Source organism: Sorex araneus, chromosome X (assembly GCF_027595985.1).
Source record: "Sorex araneus isolate mSorAra2 chromosome X, mSorAra2.pri, whole genome shotgun sequence".
NCBI classification, from domain to species: Eukaryota; Metazoa; Chordata; class Mammalia; order Eulipotyphla; family Soricidae; genus Sorex; species Sorex araneus.
The window spans coordinates 119,737,404-119,757,774 of record NC_073313.1 but is presented as its reverse complement, the minus strand read 5'-3'; the positions used below and the strand labels follow the sequence as shown (position 1 = coordinate 119,757,774).

The following is a 20,371-nucleotide window of genomic DNA, read 5'->3' as shown; positions in this document are numbered from 1 at the left end:
TCTCTGATTCTGTTCTCTCTTCTATCCTCCCAGCTCTAAGCCACTGTTCCCACCTCCGTATCTTTAGCTTTGCTTGCAATCCCATTACAGTGCCTGTACTCATGAGACTTGTGCAGCACTTAACAGCCTTGATGGAGCTGAGATATGTGATTTATCCTGTTCCTTTGGATTGCTATGAACAACATGATTTAAATGGCACTTTGGATCAAGAAAAACTTGTTGCAGTGAAGTCCCAGTTGAATTTGATGCTAAAGATGGCTCAGCGTGAAGACATGAAGTGGACAACTTTTCCTCGGTGATATTCCCAGTACAAGTAATTTCTTCAACACTGATGTGCATCCATTAACACATTGTCACTGGGACGTTCCAAGGTGGCTCACACTTGTCTGTTGCTTAGTTAACACACACCAGTGTCAACATGTTTAAGTATTCATTGATTGATTTTCCTGAAGCCAAAGTTTGTAGAGACATTTGGAAACTTCTACTGTCTAAGAAACATATTTATGCTGACTCCCTTATGCTCTTGATAGCTGCTCAGCCCTCAGCCCAAGGCTTAAATGGTTGTTCCTCAGATGTCTTATCTTACCTATTTAAATAGGTTTGCTGTGCTCCTTCTCTCTCTTAAAATACCATGCATGTTTTCTTCATGTTGCATATTACTACTTTTGACCTGTTCCCTGTGCTCTTCTCATTGAATTATACTGTTCAATATGGTACACAACGCAGAGTACTTGTGTGTTGTGTACCATATTGGACAGTATAATGTTCAATATGGGCATTATAAAATTGGGCAGAGAGTCTCTTGCCCACGTGCCAGGCTGTCTTCCCTCAGAGGGGATGAGCTCCAGCTTCCCTCCCCACCCCGAGCAAAGCTCCCGGTGGCCGAAGTCCTCCGGAGCCTAGCCACAGCCATGCTCCAGGCCCCTCTCCACACGTTTGGACGAGCCTCATGTATGAAGTTACTGGCAGAGGAACCTAGGTGTCTGGGACTCGGAGCTGAGACCTCCAAGCCTGCTCGGATCGGGACTGGGCCTCTTCCGCCCAGATTTCCCATTTTCCAGTAGCTAGGCGATCACACCAGGAGACTGCCCCGGCACCATGGAATCCCATCAACGGCCAACATCCAGAGACTTAAAAGCAAGCTCCTACAAAGCGGCCATGTGATACCATAGCCTACTTCTCCCTCTGGGAGAAACTGGCAAGCTACTGAGAGTTTCCTGCCCACACGGGAGAGCCTGGAAAGCTCCCAATGGTGTATTCATATGCCAAAACCAGGAACAAGTTGGGTCTCATTCCCCTGACCCTGAAAGAGCCTCCAATGTGGCATCATTGGGAAGGATGAGTAAAGAAAGGCTTCTAGAATCTCAGGACTAGGACGAATGGAGACTTTACTGAGACCACTCGAGAAATTCGATGATCAACGGGATGATGATGATGATGATGATGATGATGATGAATATGGTACACACTAGCCATAGGCTATTCAGAATATGGCTACTCTGAAAAGTGATGGGACATGTTAAATCCAAAATTTAATAAGAAACAGGATGAAATAAATGAAATATACTTATTGGTGATTTACCTATATTGATGATATATTGAAATTATATACTTTATGTCAAAGACACTAAAAGGGAATGTAACTTGTTTGTATCTCATTTACATGTTGAAATTGAGCTTAGCTTCAAAGATTTATTAAATATTTGCTTGTGTAGATTTTCCTTTTTGAAATGAAAGCTGGCTTCACTTTGAAGATTTAAAATGTCAAAGTAAGAACATGTTGATGTTGTTTTTATTTTGAAATAATAACAAGGATTTCCATGACTTGGAAAAGAAATCATACTGTATTGCTTATACCTTTAAATGATAAAAAAAACTCTTGTTCAAATCCAGAGACAAAAATTTAAAATGAATTAATACTTAGTAATAAATTTAATATTTTGTTCTTAGCATGTCCAATTTGTAACTACACACAGCATTTCAGACTTAGAAAAGATGTAAAATATTTGATTCATAATTTGTGTTTTTATTCTTTTTCTTTAAATAGCACAGGATATTTGAAAGATTTATAAGTATGTCATGCAATATTAATTGATAATCTGTTATCTGTTCATATTGCTTACATTTTGAAATTATATTCTGCACTTCAATAAGTTAAATTTAAACATGAAATTTAAATATCATTTCAATGTTTAAATTATGTGTCTGTATACAAACTTTAATTTTGTGCTAAATAAAGTAATTAAAAATTTAGATCACCTTTTCCTTTTATCTTCTACTTTGATTTTTACTTTCTCATATGGCTTATATTATATATCTATTGCACTACATAGCAGGGGTACATAAGCTACCTGCAGGCAGAAGTTGTTTGAGTTTTTACTTTGTGTATTAATCATGACTTTGTATTTTTTTTCCTTATTATTTTTTCACACCTGGGGACCACTGACACTAGAAACAGCACTCTTCCCAAGAGTTGCTAATTATAGCAATGCAAAGTGTTAGACCCAGATGAGCATTTTTATTTGCAAGCCAACCAATACTATGCCCTTCTCCCCCTACCCCCATAAAACTTCTTTATATGCTTTCACTGGGCTTTTACTGTCTAGGCCATGATGCTCATATCACATCAGACAGGTCGAAACTAAGGACATACTCATTGCCCCAGTGCCCAGTGAGGATACCCAAAGTATTCCAACTAACCTATCCCTGTTTAGCTTCCCTTGACTTGCCTAGAAAAACCTCATTAAAATTGAGAACTTCTAGAGCATTAAAAACAGTATAATTAATTATATTGTTTCTGTGAAATTCACAGTATGAGTGATATATTTAGAAATTTTTCCACAAGATTGACTGGCATATATTTATAAAATATCATATATTATATATGAATATATAATATACAAATATATAAAGAAAAGCATAAGTAACTTGTCAGAAGGAATTATTAAAATAATCTTGGCAGACATCATAAGACATTTTTAAATGACTCAGATTTCAACATCAACATCTTCAATTATCTGTCTGTTAGGGTCCCAAATAGAGGCTGGCATAAATCCAGGAATTCATTTTGGTTACTCTTAGAGGACTGGTCATTGGGATTCATAAAAAAAGATATTATGAAGAAATGAGTTATTATATAACTTCCCATTAAGCAATTAATTACTGTAAGGCACTCTCAAGGACAAGAAAACTTCAAGATGAGAAGTTTGTTTTACCATATGCTGCAGAAAACTGGAAAGCATTGCCTCTTCTCTATCAAGGATTAAATATTTCTCCCCTTTGGACCTCGCAGGATTGTTCCTGAAAAGAAGGTGGCAAGAAGTAGAGCCATATTACCATCAAAGAGGTAATGATAAGGGAATACATTATGCTCCTTTACAAAAACATTGATGGAGTGGACTTCAAGAAGTATGTTTCTCAAATTAGATTTCATTGTTTATACCTTTAAATGATAAACTATTACTCAGAACCGCGACAAAAATGCAAAATGAATTAATGCTTCATAAAATATTGAATATTTTTTCTAAAAGTGTTCAATTTATAACAAGACAACAGATCTGGAAATTTGTCATGAGGGATATGGACACTTCTTATGTAGGTATTGGTATTATTGAGGGCAAAGGTTTTGTGTAACATAAGGATAAGTCATAGACTGTAGAAACTATTTATGCTTTGAAATTTGTTGCCTCTTACTCCAGAATGTTAGGTATACACACAGAGGATTGAGGTGACATATTTTTGCCTCAACATCATGCCTTGGCCTCCCACGGTAAATTTTTTTTTTAATTTATTTATTTTTAATTAGAGAATCACCGTGAGGGTACAGTTACAGATTTATACACTTTTGTGCTTATACTTCCCTCATACAAAGTTTGGAACCCATCCCTTCACCAGTGCCCATTCTCCACCACCCGTAAACCCAGTGTCCCTCCCACCCTCCCCAATCCCATCTCCCCCCCACCCCACCCTGCCACTGTGGCAAGGCATTCCCTTCTGTTTTCTCTCTCTAATTAGCTGTTGTGGTTTGCAATAAAGGTGTTGAGTGGCCGCTGTGCTCAGTCTCTAGCCCTCATTCAGCCCGCAGCTCCCTTCCCCCACATGGCCTTCGACTACAATGTAGTTGGTGATCGTTTCTCTGAGTTGACCTTTCCCCGGAACGTGAGGCCAGCCTCGAAGCCATGGAGTCAACCTCCTGGTACTTATTTCTACAGTTCTTGGGTGTTAGTCTCCCACTCTGTTATTCTATATACCATAGATGAGTGCAATCTTTCTATGTCTGTCTCTCTCTTCTAGACTCATTTCACTCAGCATGAAACTTTTCATGCCCATCCACTTGACTACAAAATTCTTGACCTCCTTTTTTCTAACAGCTGCATAGTATTCCATTGTATAGATGTACCAAAGTTTCCTCAACCAGTCATCCGTTCTAGGGCATTCGGGTTTTTTCCAGATTCTGGCTATTGTAAACAGTGCTGCGATGAACATACATGTGCAGATGTTGTTTCGATTGTACTTTTTTGCCTCTCTGGGATATATTCCCAGCAGTGGTATTGCTGGGTCAAATGGGAATTCAATATCTAATTTTTTGAGAGTCGTCCAAATTGTTTTCCAGAAGGGCTGAACCAGTCGGCATTCCCACCAGCAGTGAAGAAGGGTCCCTTTCTCCCCACATCCTCTCCAACAGCGGTTGCTTTTGTTCTTTTGGATGTGTGCTAGTCTCTGTGGTGTGAGGTGGTATCTCAAAGTTGTTTTGATCTGCATCTCTCTGATGATTAGTGATGCAGAGCACTTTTTCATGTGCCTTTTGGCCATTCGTATTTCTTCCTTGGTAAAGTTTCTGTTCATTTCTTCTCCCCATTTTTTGATGGGGTTGGATGTTTTCTTCTTGTAGAGTTCAACCAGTGCTTTATATACCATTGATATCAACCCCTTATCTGATGGGTATTGTCCCACGGTAAATTTTTGTACCATAAAGATCTCTATGCACGGCAGAGCCTGGCAGGCTCTCCATGGTGTATTCGATATGCCAAAAACAGTAACAATAACAGGTCTCATCCCCCTGACCTTGAAAGAATCCTCCAATCATTGGGAAAGATGAGTAAGGAGAGGCAGCTAAAATCTCAGGGCTGGCAAAGCCTCTACTAAGAAACTCTTAGAAACAATAGACTTATACAGTAAAGTTGCAGGCTACAAAATCAATACGCAAAAATCCATGGCTTTCCTATATACAAACAATGAGGCAGAGGAAAGGGACACGAAAAAAGCAATCCCATTCACAATCGTGCCCCAGAAAATCAAGTACCTCGGAATCAACTTAACCAAGGATGTAAAAGACCTCTACAAAGAAAACTATAAAACGCTACTCCATGAAATAAAAGAGGACATGAGAAAATGGAAACATATACCTTGCTCATGAATAGGGAGAATCAATGTTGTCAAAATGACAATACTCCCCAAAGCATTATACAGATTCAACGTGATCCCTATAAGGATACCCATGGCATTCTTCAAAGAAACGGATCAAGCAATCCTAAAATTCATATGGAACAACAAGCGTCCAAGGATAGCTAAAACAATTCTTGGGAAAAAGACGATGGGAGGCATCACCCTCCCCAACCTCAAACTTTACTACAAAGCAGTAACAATTAAAACAGCATGGTACTGGAACAAAGGCAGAGCCGTAGACCAATGGAACAGGGTAGAATATCCCTATACACAACCCCAAATGTATGACCATCTAATCTTCGATAAGGGAGCAAGAGATGTGAAGTAGAGCAAGGAAAGTCTCTTTAACAAATGGTGCTGGCACAACTGGACAACCACATGCAAAAAAATGGGCTTAGACCTTGACCTGACACCATGCACAAAAGTCAGATCAAAATGGATTAAAGACCTCAACATTAGACCACAAACCATAAGGTACATTGAAGACAAGGTCGGCAAAACCCTCCACGATATTGAAGATAAAGGTATCTTCAAAGGTGACACGGAACTAAGCAATCTAGTAAAAACAGAGATCAACAAATGGGACTACATTAAACTAAAAAGCTTCTGCACCGCAAAAGATACAGTGACCAGAATCCAAAGACTATCCACAGAATGGGAAAGGATATTTACACAATACCCATCAGATAAGGGGTTGATATCAATGGTATATAAAGCACTGGTTGAACTCTACAAGAAGAAAACATCCAACCCCATCAAAAAATGGGGCGAAGAAATGAACAGAAACTTTACCAAGGAAGAAATACGAATGGCCAAAAGGCACATGAAAAAGTGCTCTGCATCACTAATCATCAGAGAGATGCAGATCAAAACAACCATGAGATACCACCTCACACCACAGAGACTGGCACACATCCAAAAGAACAAAAGCAACCGCTGTTGGAGAGGATGTGGGGAGAAAGGGACCCTTCTACACTGCTGGTGGGAATGCCGACTGGTTCAGCCCTTCTGGAAAACAATATGGACGATTCTCAAAAAATTAGAGGTTGAACTCCCATTTGACCCAGCAATACCACTGCTGGGAATATATCCCAGAGAGGCAAAAAAGTATAATCGAAGTGGCATCTGCACATGTATGTTCATCGCAGCACTGTTTACAATAGCCAGAATCTGGAAAAAACCCGAATGCCCTAGAACGGATGACTGGTTGAGGAAACTTTGGTACATCTATACAATGGAATACTATGCAGCTGTTAGAAAAAAGGAGGTCATGAATTTTGTATTTAAGTGGATCGGCATGAAAAGTTTCATGCTAAGTGAAATGAGTCAGAAAGAGAGAGACAGACATAGAAAGATTGCACTCATCTATGGCATATAGAATAACAGAGTGGGAGACTAACACCCAAGAATTGTAGAAATAAGTACCAGGAGGTTGACTCCATGGCTTGGAGGCTGGCCTCACATTCTGGGGAAAGGGCAACTCAGAGAAGGGATCACCAACTATAATGTAGTCGAAGGCCATGTGGGGGAAGGGAGTTGCGGGCTGAATGAGGGCTAGAGACTGAGCACAGTGGCCACTCAACACCTTTACTGCAAACCACAACAGCTAATTAGAGAGAGAGAACAGAAATGAATGCCCTGCCACAGTGGCAGGGTGGGGTGGGGGGAGATGGGATTGGGGAGGGTGGGAGGGATGCTGGGTTTACTGGTGGTGGAGAATGGGCACTGGTGAAGGGATGGGTTCCCGAACTTTGTATGAGGGAAGCATAAGCACAAAAGTGTACAAATCTGTAAATGTGCCCTCACGGTGATTCACTAATTAAAAATAAATAAATTAATTTTTTTAAAAAAGAAGGAGTTATGAAGGAACGTAAAGGGCAATCTCAATGTTAAAACAATTTTGTTGACAAAATACTGCTTAGTAAAATTTGAAATGAAATATGAAAAAAAAATCTCAGGGCTGGGACCAATGGAGACGTTACTGGCACCCTCTCAAGTAAATCGATGAACAATGGGATTACAGTGATACTCTCTATGACTATAACCTCTTATCTTTGCTGACTAGGATGTCTCTCTGTTTCAACTCATCTAGCTGTCATACTATTGTCTTTGGTTGGAGAATTTTCTTCATCCTGGTTTCTATATATATTAATATTCCATATAGACTAATTTGGGCATAAATTTTCTGTGATTGCAGGAATAGATAAATAGTGATTCTTCCTATTTGTAGTGTATCCCTGACCCTCTCTTCTCCATCATATTTGCATTACAATTTTGCAGAACGAGCTAATTCTTACTTGGATGACTATATCTTTAAGAGTTACAAATGTGTCATCATTTTGTCTTCTAGCCTGAGCTGTTTATGCTCAGATGTCTGCTAGAGGTACTTTCTCATGTCACATTAATTCAACTTTTAATATTTTTATTATTTCCTTTTGATAATTTAATAGTGATATGTGTTGGGTTAGATCAGTTTGGATTAAGAATATTGGATGTTATCTCTGATTCCTGGAGTTTTGCTCTCTGTCTATCTGTCTCTCTCTCTCTCCCTCCCTCCCTCCCTCCCTCCCTCCCCCCTTTTGGGTATTATAGTTTGCAGTACAGATCTGGTATATCACTTTACCTACTTTTAATACTCAGTATTTGTCCAGCGTGATCATTTCCAGCTATTTCTGTCATCCTGGTCCCTTCTCTATCTTACCTACCCTCCGCCCTACACACAAATTTGTGGTTGATTTCAACCATTGACCAGTCATCCTAGACCCCGTTTTCCTTGGTCATAGATGATATATTTTCCAACACATATATGTTTATATATGTGTATATATAATACCACAAATGAATGCAGTTTTTGTATATCTGCTGATGCTGTTCTGTCATTTTTCAATTGTGTTAGTAAACAGGTGTGTCTAAGTTGGACACTCAGCCTTAGATGGGTGAAAAGGCAGCCAGACACAAGTTTCTTATGATTTTTTACTTATCAAATGTTAGTAACTGTCTAAACTCAGACAGTATCTGTTAGTGAATATAAAACAACTTGTCAATTATACTAATGCCACGGACATCCACAAATGGAGAGTGAATGGATGCAAACAAAAAACAGCTGGATTGTGTGCCACAAGTTTATTGCTTAATAAAATTTCCATAGCTATCTTATTCTTAATATACTGAATAGAAATTCAGTCCTATAACATAACATTTTTTTCTTTATCCTGTGCAATTTTTATTTATTTTTTTATTTTTTTTAAGTTTTTATTAAATCACCATGTGGAAAGTTACAAAGTTCGCAGGTTTATATGTCAGTTATACAATATTCAAACACCCATCCCTTCACCAGTGCCCATATTCCACCACCAAAAACCCCAGTATATCCCCCGCCCCCACCCCCTACCCCCTACTGTATAACTAATGAATTTCACTTCATTTTTTCTTTACCTTGATTACATTCCATAATTCAACACAAAACTCACTATAGTTGTTGGAGTTTCCACCCAAGAGAGACAGACCTACTACATTTGATAATTAGTTTTTCATTGCTAGAAATGAAGAGATATGTAGCCCCACTGCTACAAGTACATAACTCTCTCTTTTTTTTTCCCTTTTTCCTTTTCCCCTTTTTTTTCTTTTTCCCCCTCATCCCCCTTCCAGCGCTTCATAGTATGGTGTGCGCCACGCCACGTCGGCCAGCGTGGGGCTTTTGCTTAGTTCACAGTCCAGAGAGGTGGCTGCTACATTAAAAACCTTCAATATTTCAACAAAAACTTACTGTTATTATTTGGAGTTTCCCCCCCAATTCAGACCTGTTCAAAAGGAACCGTTTCACATTGCTGACAATTATAAATGTTAAGTCGCGCGGACGCTGATTTTGGATTTCTGTATAAAGTCCAGGGAAAATTCTGCCAGAAATTACATAGCCCAGCTCACAGTCCCAGTGCATTGCTGTAAGAAGTCTCTGAATTCAAAGTCTTTAGGCGCAGAGGGTCCGATTCACGCTCAGCGGCTCCGGATTTATCTGGGCCGAGGGCGTACCAGTTACGCCCCCTTCCCATGAGTTCCTGGGAACCCCAAAAGTAAAAACCGAATACCTCTGGGTTTGGAGTCTAGAAGATGGCGCCTGCCACGTGGGTGCCGCCAGCCCGCCGATTTCCATGCAGGAAGACAGGGTGGGGAGGAAAAAAATCCACCCCCGGCAGCACAGAGTTGTAGCCCAGTTCGCAGTCCCAGTGCATTGCTATTGGATGCTGCGCTGGATGCCCAAATGTGTTACATCTCTGGAATCAAAGTCTTTAGGCGCAGAGGGTCCGATTCGTGCTCAGCGGCTCCGGATTTATCTGGGCCGAGGGCGTTAACATAACATTTTTAAGGTCATACGCATGTCTTGTTATGGGAACTGATTCCAATAAGGTATGTTTCGCAACGAGAAAGTCCCTTAACCATTTTTCTCGAAGTGGTGTCCTTTCTGGTCTGCAGAAGAAAACAAACACAAAAAGCTTTTAAAATAAAACAATAATGGGCTGGAGCGATAGTACTGTGCATAGGGTGCTTGCCTCATGCACAGCTGGCTTGGGTTCCATAGCCAGTACCCCAGATGTTCCTCTGGGTCCACCAGGAATTATGCCTGAGCACATAGCAAGGAGTAAGCCTTGAGCACTGCCAGATGCAGCAAAATAACCCAAAATAATAATTTAAAAATAAATAAAACATTCATGGCAGGTATGGGAGATCAAACATGAATAAAGGGCTTGCCTTGCACGCGACTTACCCTAGTTCTATTCCTGGCACCACATATGGTCCCCTGAGCACCACCAAGTATGACCCCAATCCTTTTCCTCTCAATAATAAACAAAACATTGAGTTGGGGGTGGATTCCTGTTGATTCCCAGCAAGGAAAAAGCCATTTGGAGTGGGATACAAAGTTATGTATCCTCTGCTATTCCTTAAGTTCAACAGTAAACTGATTAGCATGCTGAAGTGTAAAGATTCTTTGATAGAACTGCTCTAAATTACAAGGGATTGTTATAGATAAATTAATATCATGTGATTTTGGATTTTCCCATGAGAACAGACATGTGTCGTGTTGGTGTTCCCACCCCCAACCTCACCTTAATCTGGCAACTACTTTCCAACTTTCACATCACCAGTACCTGGGACACTAGAACAATTTTTGTCTTCTAAAATTATGATATAATTCTCCTTTCAGCCCATTCTCATGGAGTAAGTGGTCAGAGAAGAAATGTGATGGGCTAGAACAATGGTACAGCAGGTAAGGTGCTTCTGTTGCCTGTGGCTGACCCAGGTTTGATTTTTAGCACCCTCTATGATCTCCTGAGCACTAACAGGAGTAATTCCTGAGCATAGAGAGATAAGTAACCCCTGAGCAGTGCCAGGTGTGATACCACTTCAGAAGGAGGAGGAGGAGGATGAGGAGAAATAAGAAGAGGACTGTTGGGGCTAAAGTGATAGCACAGCGGGTAGGGCATTTGCCTTGCACATGGCTGACCGAGTTCAATTCCCAGCATCCCATATGGTCCCCCAAGCACCACCACGAGTAATTCCTGAGTGCATGAGCCAGCAGTAACCCCTGTGCATTGCTGGGTGTGACCCAAAAAGAAAAAAAAAGAAGAGGACTGTTGTGTGAATTAGCCCCAGTCATGGGCCTGCTATTTCCCAAGAGTAAGATGGCCTTCCTACCACTTTTGTTAAAAGAGTCTTCAAATATTCCTTACTTTAGAATTAGTGACTGGTGATCCATTTTATAATAGATATCAACGGGTGCCTCCTGCAAGAAAGAAAGGACAACTGTCAACCTAGACCAATGATTCTGCTCATGCTTGCCTTTCCTCTATTTTTCCATAAGCATACTCTGAAGTTTCTAGAATTCTTCCTATTGATTTGTTAGTCTGCATGTACTGGGCTGTAACTCTCAATTGGCAAGAAATAATGTTAGGATTATTCATAGGGGCCTGAGCGATACTACAAGCAGATACGGTGCTTGTCTTGACAAGGCTGACCCGGGTTCAATCTCTAGCATCCCATATGCTCCCATCAGCACAGCCAGAGGTGATTACTGATTGCATAACCAGGAATAATCCCTGAGCATTTCCAGGTGTGGCCGAGAAACAACAACAACAACAAAAGATGTAAATAATCCCTATACTCAGTGGTAGAGTATATAGCTTATATGTACGAGGCCCTGGGTAGCACTGAAGAAAAGAAAAAAAATCAATTAAAAAAAAGAAAAGATGGGGGGCTGGAGCAATAGCACAGCAGGTAGGGCGTTTTCCTTACACGCAGCCGACCCTGGTTCGATTCCCAGCATCCCATATGGTCCCCTGAGCACCGCCAGGAGTAATTCCTGAGTGCAGAGCCAGGAGTAACCCCTGTGCATTGCTGGGTGTGACCCAAAAAGCAAAAAAAAAAGAAAAAGAAAAGAAAAGATGGGGGTCATGGGGCCGGAGTGATAGCACAGCGGGTAGAGCGTTTGCCTTGCACGTGGCCAACCTGGGTTCGATCCCCGGCATCCCATATGGTCTCCCCAGCACCGTCAGGAGTAATTCCTGAATGCACGAGCCAGGAGTAACTCCTGTGCATTGCTGGGTATGACCCAAAGAGAAAAAAAAAAGAAAATATGGGGGTCAGAGCAATAGTACAGTGGGTAGGATGCTTGCTTTTCACACAGCCAGCCTGGGTTCATCCCCACAATCCCATGTGGACCCCCAAGACCCACCAGGACTGATTCCTGAGTACAGAGAAAGTACAGAGCCAGGAGTAACCCCTTAGCCATGTGTGGACCTCAAAAAACAAACAAAAAAAGCGATCTGTTCTGTTAAAATACTATACTAGGAAGAGATTCCTGAAAGGAGGTAAAACCATCAGGGTTCACAGGAGGAATTGTCCTTGAGGCAGGAGGAAAAATTGAGGGAGGAAGTTTTTCTAGCAGCTACAGCTACAACAACAAATCATGGAGTAGAAGTTTTCATCTATGGTAAGGCTGTCCAGAGGCCAGACAGAAGAACCAAACTCAACCGTTCCATGTTACAAAGCAGGGCTCCTTAATGAAACTACCAAGAGAGCCCCATTACCCACCACCATGTTACCTGACTCTACTTGACCAAAGATAACCAAGTAAGCAAGGAAGAGTTTACCGGAGGTTTGTTTTTGTTGAACTCGATGGTGAAGTCCATTGAGGTTTCGACTTTGGGTACAGGTATCTGAGCAGTCGGCATGCTCCAGTACACACAGTAAAGGTAGAGAAAGCTGTCGCCCAAGTCTTTTATCCCCTGGAATTCTGTATAATGCACGCGGTGCAAGTTGTGATTCCACATCTGTTTCAGAGACAAAAAGAAAGTGCACTTAGACAAAGAGAGTCAGGCATTGGTTCTGGTCCTCCAGTACAGTGTTCGGCAAAGGTCGGGAGGCACGATTGTCCTGGCGCTGCCAAAGGTGGCAAGCACATCAGGGAGGGGAGAGTCGGGGCCAGAGATACAGTACAGCAAGTCAGGTGCTTGCCTTGCACACAGCCAAGCCAAGTTCCACCGCCAGATACACATTTGATTCCCAAAGCGTTGCTAAGAGTGATCTTTTAGTGCAGAACCAGGAGTAAGCACTGAGCACTGCTAGGTGTGCTCCAAAAAATCACAGAGGGAAGGAGTGGCATCACCTTGAGAATCCTGGGCCAAGTGGTAGGACAAGGCGAGGCACAGGAAGAAAACAAAGTCAAAAGAAGGAAACGAGCAATTGAACAAAGAGAACCAAGCAAGCAAGGAAGAGTTTACCTAAAAATTTTTTCACACCAGGCTCCCCATCTGACCTTGTTTCTGTTCTCTGTCCCCACCAACGTTTTAACAGCTGACCCCTTTATCTCTTACCACAGCTTCCAGGTGAGATGCAATTCTCCCCAGGCAGAGAAATGCTGCTCTAGATGAAAGCAACACCAACACGAGGGGTTACTCACCTGCTACTAAAATCATTTCTCATGTTCGTGGGGGCTGGGACCACACACAGCTATGTTTAGGGCTTTCTCCATGCCCTGTGATCAGGGGTCACTCCTGATAGGGCTTGGGGGACCATATGGAGTGCCAGGGATCAAAACTGGGTCAGCTGCTTGCAAGGCAATTACCTAAACCACTGTATTCTCTCCTTTTTGATTGGGATTCAGAATTGAGCCAGGGCCTGGTCACCTCCACAGGGAAAGGAGCTGAAATGAAACCTAAACATCACTGGAAGCTTGGAACTGTGGAAACACACACTTGGCAGTATTGTCTATTGCTGTCCAAACACCAAAGACACGTTCTTGTGAGCCACTTTCCAAGCCTTTCCTTAGGAGGCAAATGTAAATCACTGTGAAATAGTAGAAAGTGATGATAACAGGGACCAGAGGAATATTACAGCAAGTAAGGCATTTGCCTTGAACGTGGCTGTCACCCCATACAGTCCCCCAAGCCCGCCAATAGTGATCGCTGAGTGCAGAGCCAGGAGTAAGTTCTGAGTACCGCAAGGTGTGGCCCAGGAAACAAAAAGTGATGACAACTTATTTTCTTCTCACCCCACTGCGGAGGCCCCAGTGCTGTGGCTAGAAGGTTAATGAGGCAAATTTCATAAGATATTTATGAAAATCAGCCCTTCACCCCCCGAGTGGCCGAAGGAGGTCTATAAAGTCAGAAAAGGAATGAGTCAGGCAATATAATGGGCCAGATTCCTCACATCCCCTGGCCACACCCTTCGAGAAGCTTCCACTGGCAATTCACACAGCCTACTAGTGTTTAGGCTCACAGAAGGCCTGAGGTAGCTCTGAGTCCTTGCACTTCACTTTGAATGCTACAGATATTCAATAAGTACAGTTCAACTCAAAGTCCTTGTGTTGGCTTTTGGATCACAGGAAACTTCTGGATTAAAATGGAAAAAGAAACAAATAATAAAAATTAAAGGGGGGAAAGGGGTCCAGAGAGATTATATAGGAGTTAAGGTACCAGTCTTGCATGCATACATCCCCAGTTAGATCCCTGCATACAATCCCCTGAGCATAGAGCCAGGAGAAAGTTCTCAGCAGTCAGGTGTGTCAAATCTCCCCCTCCCAATCACCCCCCAACAATAATAAGTAACCACAAAGGAGAGAAAAACATGTTGTCTCTGTGCTCGGAAATTACTCCTGCTGGTGCTCAGAGGACCCTGTGTGACACCTGGAGTTGAAACCCAGTGGGCTGCATGCAGGGCAGTGCCCTCCCCACTGTGCCATCTCTCACACACTTTGCCTCATTTTCAGCATGGGGTGGGCACAATGTCTGGGTAGCCCCAGTCTGCACGCTTTGGAACTTCAAATGCAATGAACTCGAAATCCTGGTGAGGCATGTGTTAATTTGGGGCCCGTCTTGGCTGTGCTCAGGGCCTCCTCCTCGCACTGTGGTCAGGGGTCACTCCTAGCAAAGATCAAGAGATCCTATGCAGTACTAGGGATACAACAAGAGTTTCATTGCATGCAAGGGAGATGCCCTACCCATGTTTTATTTTGTAAATGCCATTTAATTATAATATGGGGATGGATTGATAGTACAGCCAGTACGGTGCTGGCCTGGCATGTGGCAGAACTGGGTTTGGTTCTTGACAACCAGGCAGCCCCTTGAGTCCTCCCCGGAGTGATCCCATTAAAGACTCAAGAGTAAGCCCTTAGCACTGAGCAGGTATGACCTCACCAAAATAAAAAGAACTCTTGGGGCAGAGCGATGGTACAATGGGTAAGGCATTTGTCTTACATGCAGCTATCCCAGGTTTAATGGCCAGCACCCCATGTGGTCCCATGTGCACCATGAGGAGTGATTCCTGAGCACAGTGCCAGGAGTAAGCCCTGTGCACTTCTGGGTGTGAGACCAGAAAGACAAACAAACAAAAGAGCCCTTGGTGAATCCCATATAAACCACACATATATGTGAGAGGCAGAGACCGGCAGAAAGGAAATGAATGCATAGGTGTGTACATCTATCTGAGTGTGCAGACAATACATCCCCAAATAGTGAGATCAGAATTTGAGCCATCCACATCTGCTGTTAGTATAAACATTCTTAAATTGGTTGTGGGGCTGAGAAACAGTACAGCAGGGATAGCGTGTACCTTGCATGCTCCTGACAGGGTTTGAACCCTGGCACCACATCTGGTCTCCTGAGCACTGCCAGGAGTGATCCCTGAACACAGCCAGATACCGTCTGAAAATTAAATTTAAAAAACAAAAACGGTACATCATGGCAAACTTCATTTGTGTGTGTCAGTATTGGGGGTAGAACCCAGGCCCTCACACATGCAAACACTCTACTGTGGAACTTCATCCCGAGCCCAGAACTCCTGTTTTGTTTGGGTATGTGTCGCACAAACTGTTCTCAGGTATCAGTCTTGGAAGTGCACAAGGAATCCTGTGTCTTTCCAAGATCCAACCTGGGTCAGCCACATACAAGGCAAGTGCCCTACATGCTGCAGTATCTCTCCAATTCCCAAACTCCTGTTTTCAAGGGGCATCACATACCTTAGTCTACTAACGCCTTGCCTGAGAGCAAGGTTTCCCAAAGTTAGAAGCTGCCCCCGAAGAGATGCTGTAACAATGTGGGTGGGTGCTCTCGAAGTCCAGGGACCACTTTGGGGAACATGCTTTCTCACTGTTCTCTTAAAGAAGGTCCATTTCCGGTGGGGCTAAGGGTAGGAGGGGAGCGAGTGAATTGAAAGAGAGGGGAAAATGGGACAGTAAGCCAAATAAGTTTGGGAGCTTCTGGTGGATAATAGCACCAGCATGTAGGAGATTTTTCTAGGGAAACAGAAGGTCATAATGTCGCAAGCACTGGGAAATCAAATGCTTTTCAGCTTCAAAGATTAAGCCTGTGTTGATCTTGGAATCCAGATGAGGATAATGACTATTCAGGTTGCCTTTGATCTTGTCTCCTAAGGTGGATTTGGGGGGATTCGTTCACTTGTTTTTGAGCCACAACATCTATGCTGAGAGCTTCGTTCTGGCTCTGTGCTCAGAGATAATCCTGGCAGTGCTGGGGGAATCATATAGGGTGCGGCGCTGAACCTGGGCCAGCTACTCACTACTCTCACTCCGGACTCTCCTAAGGATTATGGACTGGCAGCTTTTCTCTTTCTCAGGGGACAGGTGGGGGAGTGGAACACACCCACACACCCAGCAGTGCTCAGGACTGACCCCTGCTGGTGCTCAGGGGATCCCATGCCATGCTGGAGACTGGCCACATGCATGGCCCCTGGAAGACTTCAAACTAGCCATCAAGTTATTGTTCTGCACCCTTGTGTGCCAAGCTGGAGTGCGGAATTCACTTACCTTCAGCAACCCATTAATATGATTAAGGCCAGTTTCTTGCGTCAATTCCCCATGTGTGAGTCTTTGTAGGCAACCAACTGGTGTTTTCATGGCTGCAAACAATACATGAAATCATTCTGGGCCAGGTACTGTGGCATTACATTATCAGACAAACATTTAGGTGCCCAAAGACAAGTACAACCTGTGAAATGTGAGGTCACAGAATCCATGATTTTCATAACCAACTTTAGAGCAAAGTCATTCAAAGCTTCTTCTTCTTCTGTTGTCTTTCTTCCCATCCCTAATATATAACTTCCAGTCACCTCCAATGGCTCCACAAATGTAACCTTCTTATCTGCGCTCATTTTCTTTCAACCTGGAAAAAGAGACGCAAAAGAATATAGACCAATGCTGAGGATCTCAAAAGACTCACAAGACAGAAAGTGTTGTCTCCAGGGAAGGGATGAGGGAGAAGAACCAAGCTTCCCTGTTTACCCTTGGTACCTAGCAGCTGATTTTCACTTGTCCTGAGATCTATTTTTCCTGAAAACCTAACAGTGTCAGATTCTCACAGGGTGCTTACCTTGCATGAGGTCGAACCAGGTTCAATCTCCTGTGTTTCATATTATAACCAAAGCACCTCCAGGAGTGATTCCTCAGTGCAGAGCCAAAAGTAAGTGAGGGGCTGGAGCGATAGCACAGTGGGTAGGGTGTTTGCCTTGTATGCAGCCGACCCGGGTTCGATTCCCAACAATCCATATGGTCCCCCGAACACTGCCAGGAGTAATTCCTGAGTGCATGAGCCAGGAGTAACCCCTGATCATTGCCGGCTGTGACCCAAAAAGCGCACCCCCCCAAAAAAAATGTAAGCCCTGAACATTGCCAGGTGTGGTCCAAACAAAAAACCCAGATTCTCACAACCTTGACAAAGTTAAATCAGGATATCATCAAATCATGTCTAGGGGCTGGAGCAATAGCACAGTGGGTAGGGTGTTTGCCTTGAATGTCGCCAACCCGGGTTCGATTCCCAGCATCCCATATGGTCCCCTGAGCACCACCAGAGGTAATTCCTGAGTGCAGAGCCAGGAGTAACCCCTGTGCATTGCCAGGTGTGACCCAAAAAAGCAATAAAAATCAAACAAAAAATCATGTCTAATATCTTGGGAGTTCTCACAATATTCATTTCATTCCCAGGGATCCTTAAACTTTTTTGTTGTGTGATCCCATTTTGCTTGAGACCTGCAACATGAACAAACACTTCCAGAAACACCTTGGATTTATATCACAGGTGACTCTGAAGCCTTCTTTAGTCACTATCTATTCAGAAAACTTTTTCTGTTGCTAAATTTTCACACATCTCCTGCATCCATTCATACATGTGACCCAACACAGGGTCACACCCCATAGGCTTTTTTTTTGAGGGAGCCACACCAGGCAGTTCTCAGGGGTTACTCCCGAGTCTGAACTCAGGGATCATTCCCGGTGGGCACAGGGGATGATATGAGGTGCAGGGGGTTGAACCAGGATTACCTGAGTGCAAAGCAAATGTCCTATCCACTGTACTATTACTCCGATCCCCCACATCTCAAAGTTTAAGGACCAAGGTTTTGGGGTCAGAAAAAATGAGCTTAACAAAATAACTGTAGGCTGTGCAGATAAGATACCCAGGTTTAGTCTCTGGCACCACACGATCCCCTGAACACTGCCAGAAGTGAAAAAAAAGTAATTTTTTTTAATTACAAAAAATCAGTAATTATATTCTAGTTTAATCTTTAATACAACCTCAATCCCTAATTTAGGTAACTCATATTCCTGAAACATCAAATCAGTAGGTAGGTAGAGAGTTAGTACAGTGGTTAAAGTGCTTGTCTTTAACGCAGGCAATCTGGGTTCAATCCCAATCTAGGTCGATCCCAGACACTGTTCATGGTTCCCTGAGCTCTTCCAAGAGTGATCCCTGAAAACAGAGCTAGGTGTAAGACCTAAGAGTACCAAACAAACAAATAAAAGAATTAAAGTGAAAAGAGTATTCAGTTTAGGACCAGGTTTTGGTGATCATATCTGGTGTTGCTCAGGATTTTACTGCTGGCTCTGCACTCAGGGATTAATGGTGTCACTCCAGGGACATATTTGGTGCTGGGAATCAAACCCAGGTCAGCCAGGTGCAAGGCAAGCACCCTACCCACTTTATTATGACTCTGGTCCAGATTTACAGATTTTATTTCTCTTGGTTTTTCCTGGTGTACGAGTTTAACATCTTCCAGAAACACTTTTGTTTCTAGCTATCTCTTTACCCGAAAAATGTATGTCTCTTATGTTTACACTGGGACCAGTGAGATAGGACAGGGATTAAGGTGCTTGACCTGCATGTGTGTGACCCAGCTTTGGTCCATGGCACTGCACAGAGCACCGAAGCACCACCAGGGGACACTCCGGAGCACCACCAGCTATGGCCCAAAACCAAAAACTAAATGGCAGCTTTTGTTAATGCCTCCAGGAAAATCTGAAATAAAAGTGGAGCACATGAAAAAAAATTATTGGGGGGGGGGGCAGAGTGACAGGACAGCAGGTAGGATACTCACACTGCATGTGACCCATCCATGTGTGATCCCCACAGTCCCTTATTTTCCCCTGAGCCTGCCAGGAGAGTGATACCTGAGTACTGAGCCAGATTTGACCCGTGAGCACTGCCACGTGTGATCCCCCCCCGCAAAAAAAAAGAACAGAAAAAAAGAAATTACTTCAGGGGCTGGAGAGATAGTACAGCAAGTAGGGTGTTTCTTGCTCACAGCTTACCAAGGTTGGATCCTCGGAATCCTTCATGGTTGCCTGAGCACAGCCAAGAGTAATTTCTGAGTTCAGAGCCAGGAATTAGCCCAGAGTATCACGGAGTATGGCCCCAAAACAAAAAAAAAAAACTGTGCAGTTTTTTTTAAAAAGAGATTCATTTCTCATAATCAAGCCCCTATTTGTGTTCACCATGCCTCATTTCAGGAAAATCTCCCGCACTGTCCACTGCACACTCGCTGCCTTTTTCCACCATCAGAACCACCCTCTCTCAACCCCTCCCCCGGCTGCTCTGGAGGTCTGTCCAGACGGCATCCAGTATGTTCACCACAATGGCAAGATCAAGCCAAATATGAAGTACAGAGCTCTGATCCATGGGGGACTCTCCCTCCTCTAGGTCACCTGCCTGATGAAGGCCCCTACTTCTCCCAGGACAGCCCTCACTGACAGTGGTCTGTCTGTTCTCTCCCCCACCCCTCAGTCCTGACTTCCTGACAGCAAACACTGGAAGTGGCCTTACTCTCACTTTCTAGCCGACCACACCTTTTGTTTGTTTCTTTAGGGACCACATCTGTTGGTGTTCAGAGGTTACTCCTGGTTCTGGACTCAGAGATCACTCTGAACAGGGCTTGGGAGATCATTTGGGCTATCAAGTATTGAACCCAGGTCAGCCACATGCAAGGCAAGTGACCTGCGTGCTGGGCCCCCACCCCCAACTGAACACCCTACAAAAAGGTATCCAATCAAAGTAGACAAGGGAACGGCTGAGGGTGGGAGATAGCTGCAGAAAAAAGGAATTACCCAGTCAGACAACCTTCTCTCATGCACTCATTCGCCCTCTCT

At 43.2% G+C, this 20,371-nt stretch overlaps 1 protein-coding gene across 1 annotated transcript; it reads right to left on the bottom strand.

The window, feature by feature from the left end:
- Window positions 1–9,485: 9,485 nt before the first annotated feature.
- On the bottom strand, window positions 9,486–19,432 carry AKAP14 (A-kinase anchoring protein 14). Its single transcript, XM_055122693.1, has 6 exons — window positions 19,397–19,432; window positions 16,944–17,117; window positions 16,763–16,854; window positions 12,591–12,770; window positions 11,172–11,224; window positions 9,486–9,909 (listed from the first exon to the last, which is right to left on the bottom strand). Exons 2-6 carry the CDS (start codon window positions 17,104–17,106, stop codon window positions 9,732–9,734), a joined length of 666 nt encoding a protein of 221 aa, XP_054978668.1. The 5' UTR covers window positions 17,107–17,117; window positions 19,397–19,432; the 3' UTR covers window positions 9,486–9,731.
- Between the last annotated feature and the right edge of the window lie 939 nt (window positions 19,433–20,371).

Coding starts and splice junctions, on each gene's coding strand:
- AKAP14 (XM_055122693.1), bottom strand. CDS start 17,106: ATGAGCGCAGATAAGAAGGTTACATTTGTGGAGCCATTGGAGGTGACT. Junction 16,855..16,943: donor TGTGACCTCACATTTCACAG/GTTGTACTTGTC, acceptor TATTGTTTGCAG/CCATGAAAACACCAGTTGGT. Junction 12,771..16,762: donor ATATTAATGGGTTGCTGAAG/GTAAGTGAATTC, acceptor TCTCTGAAACAG/ATGTGGAATCACAACTTGCA.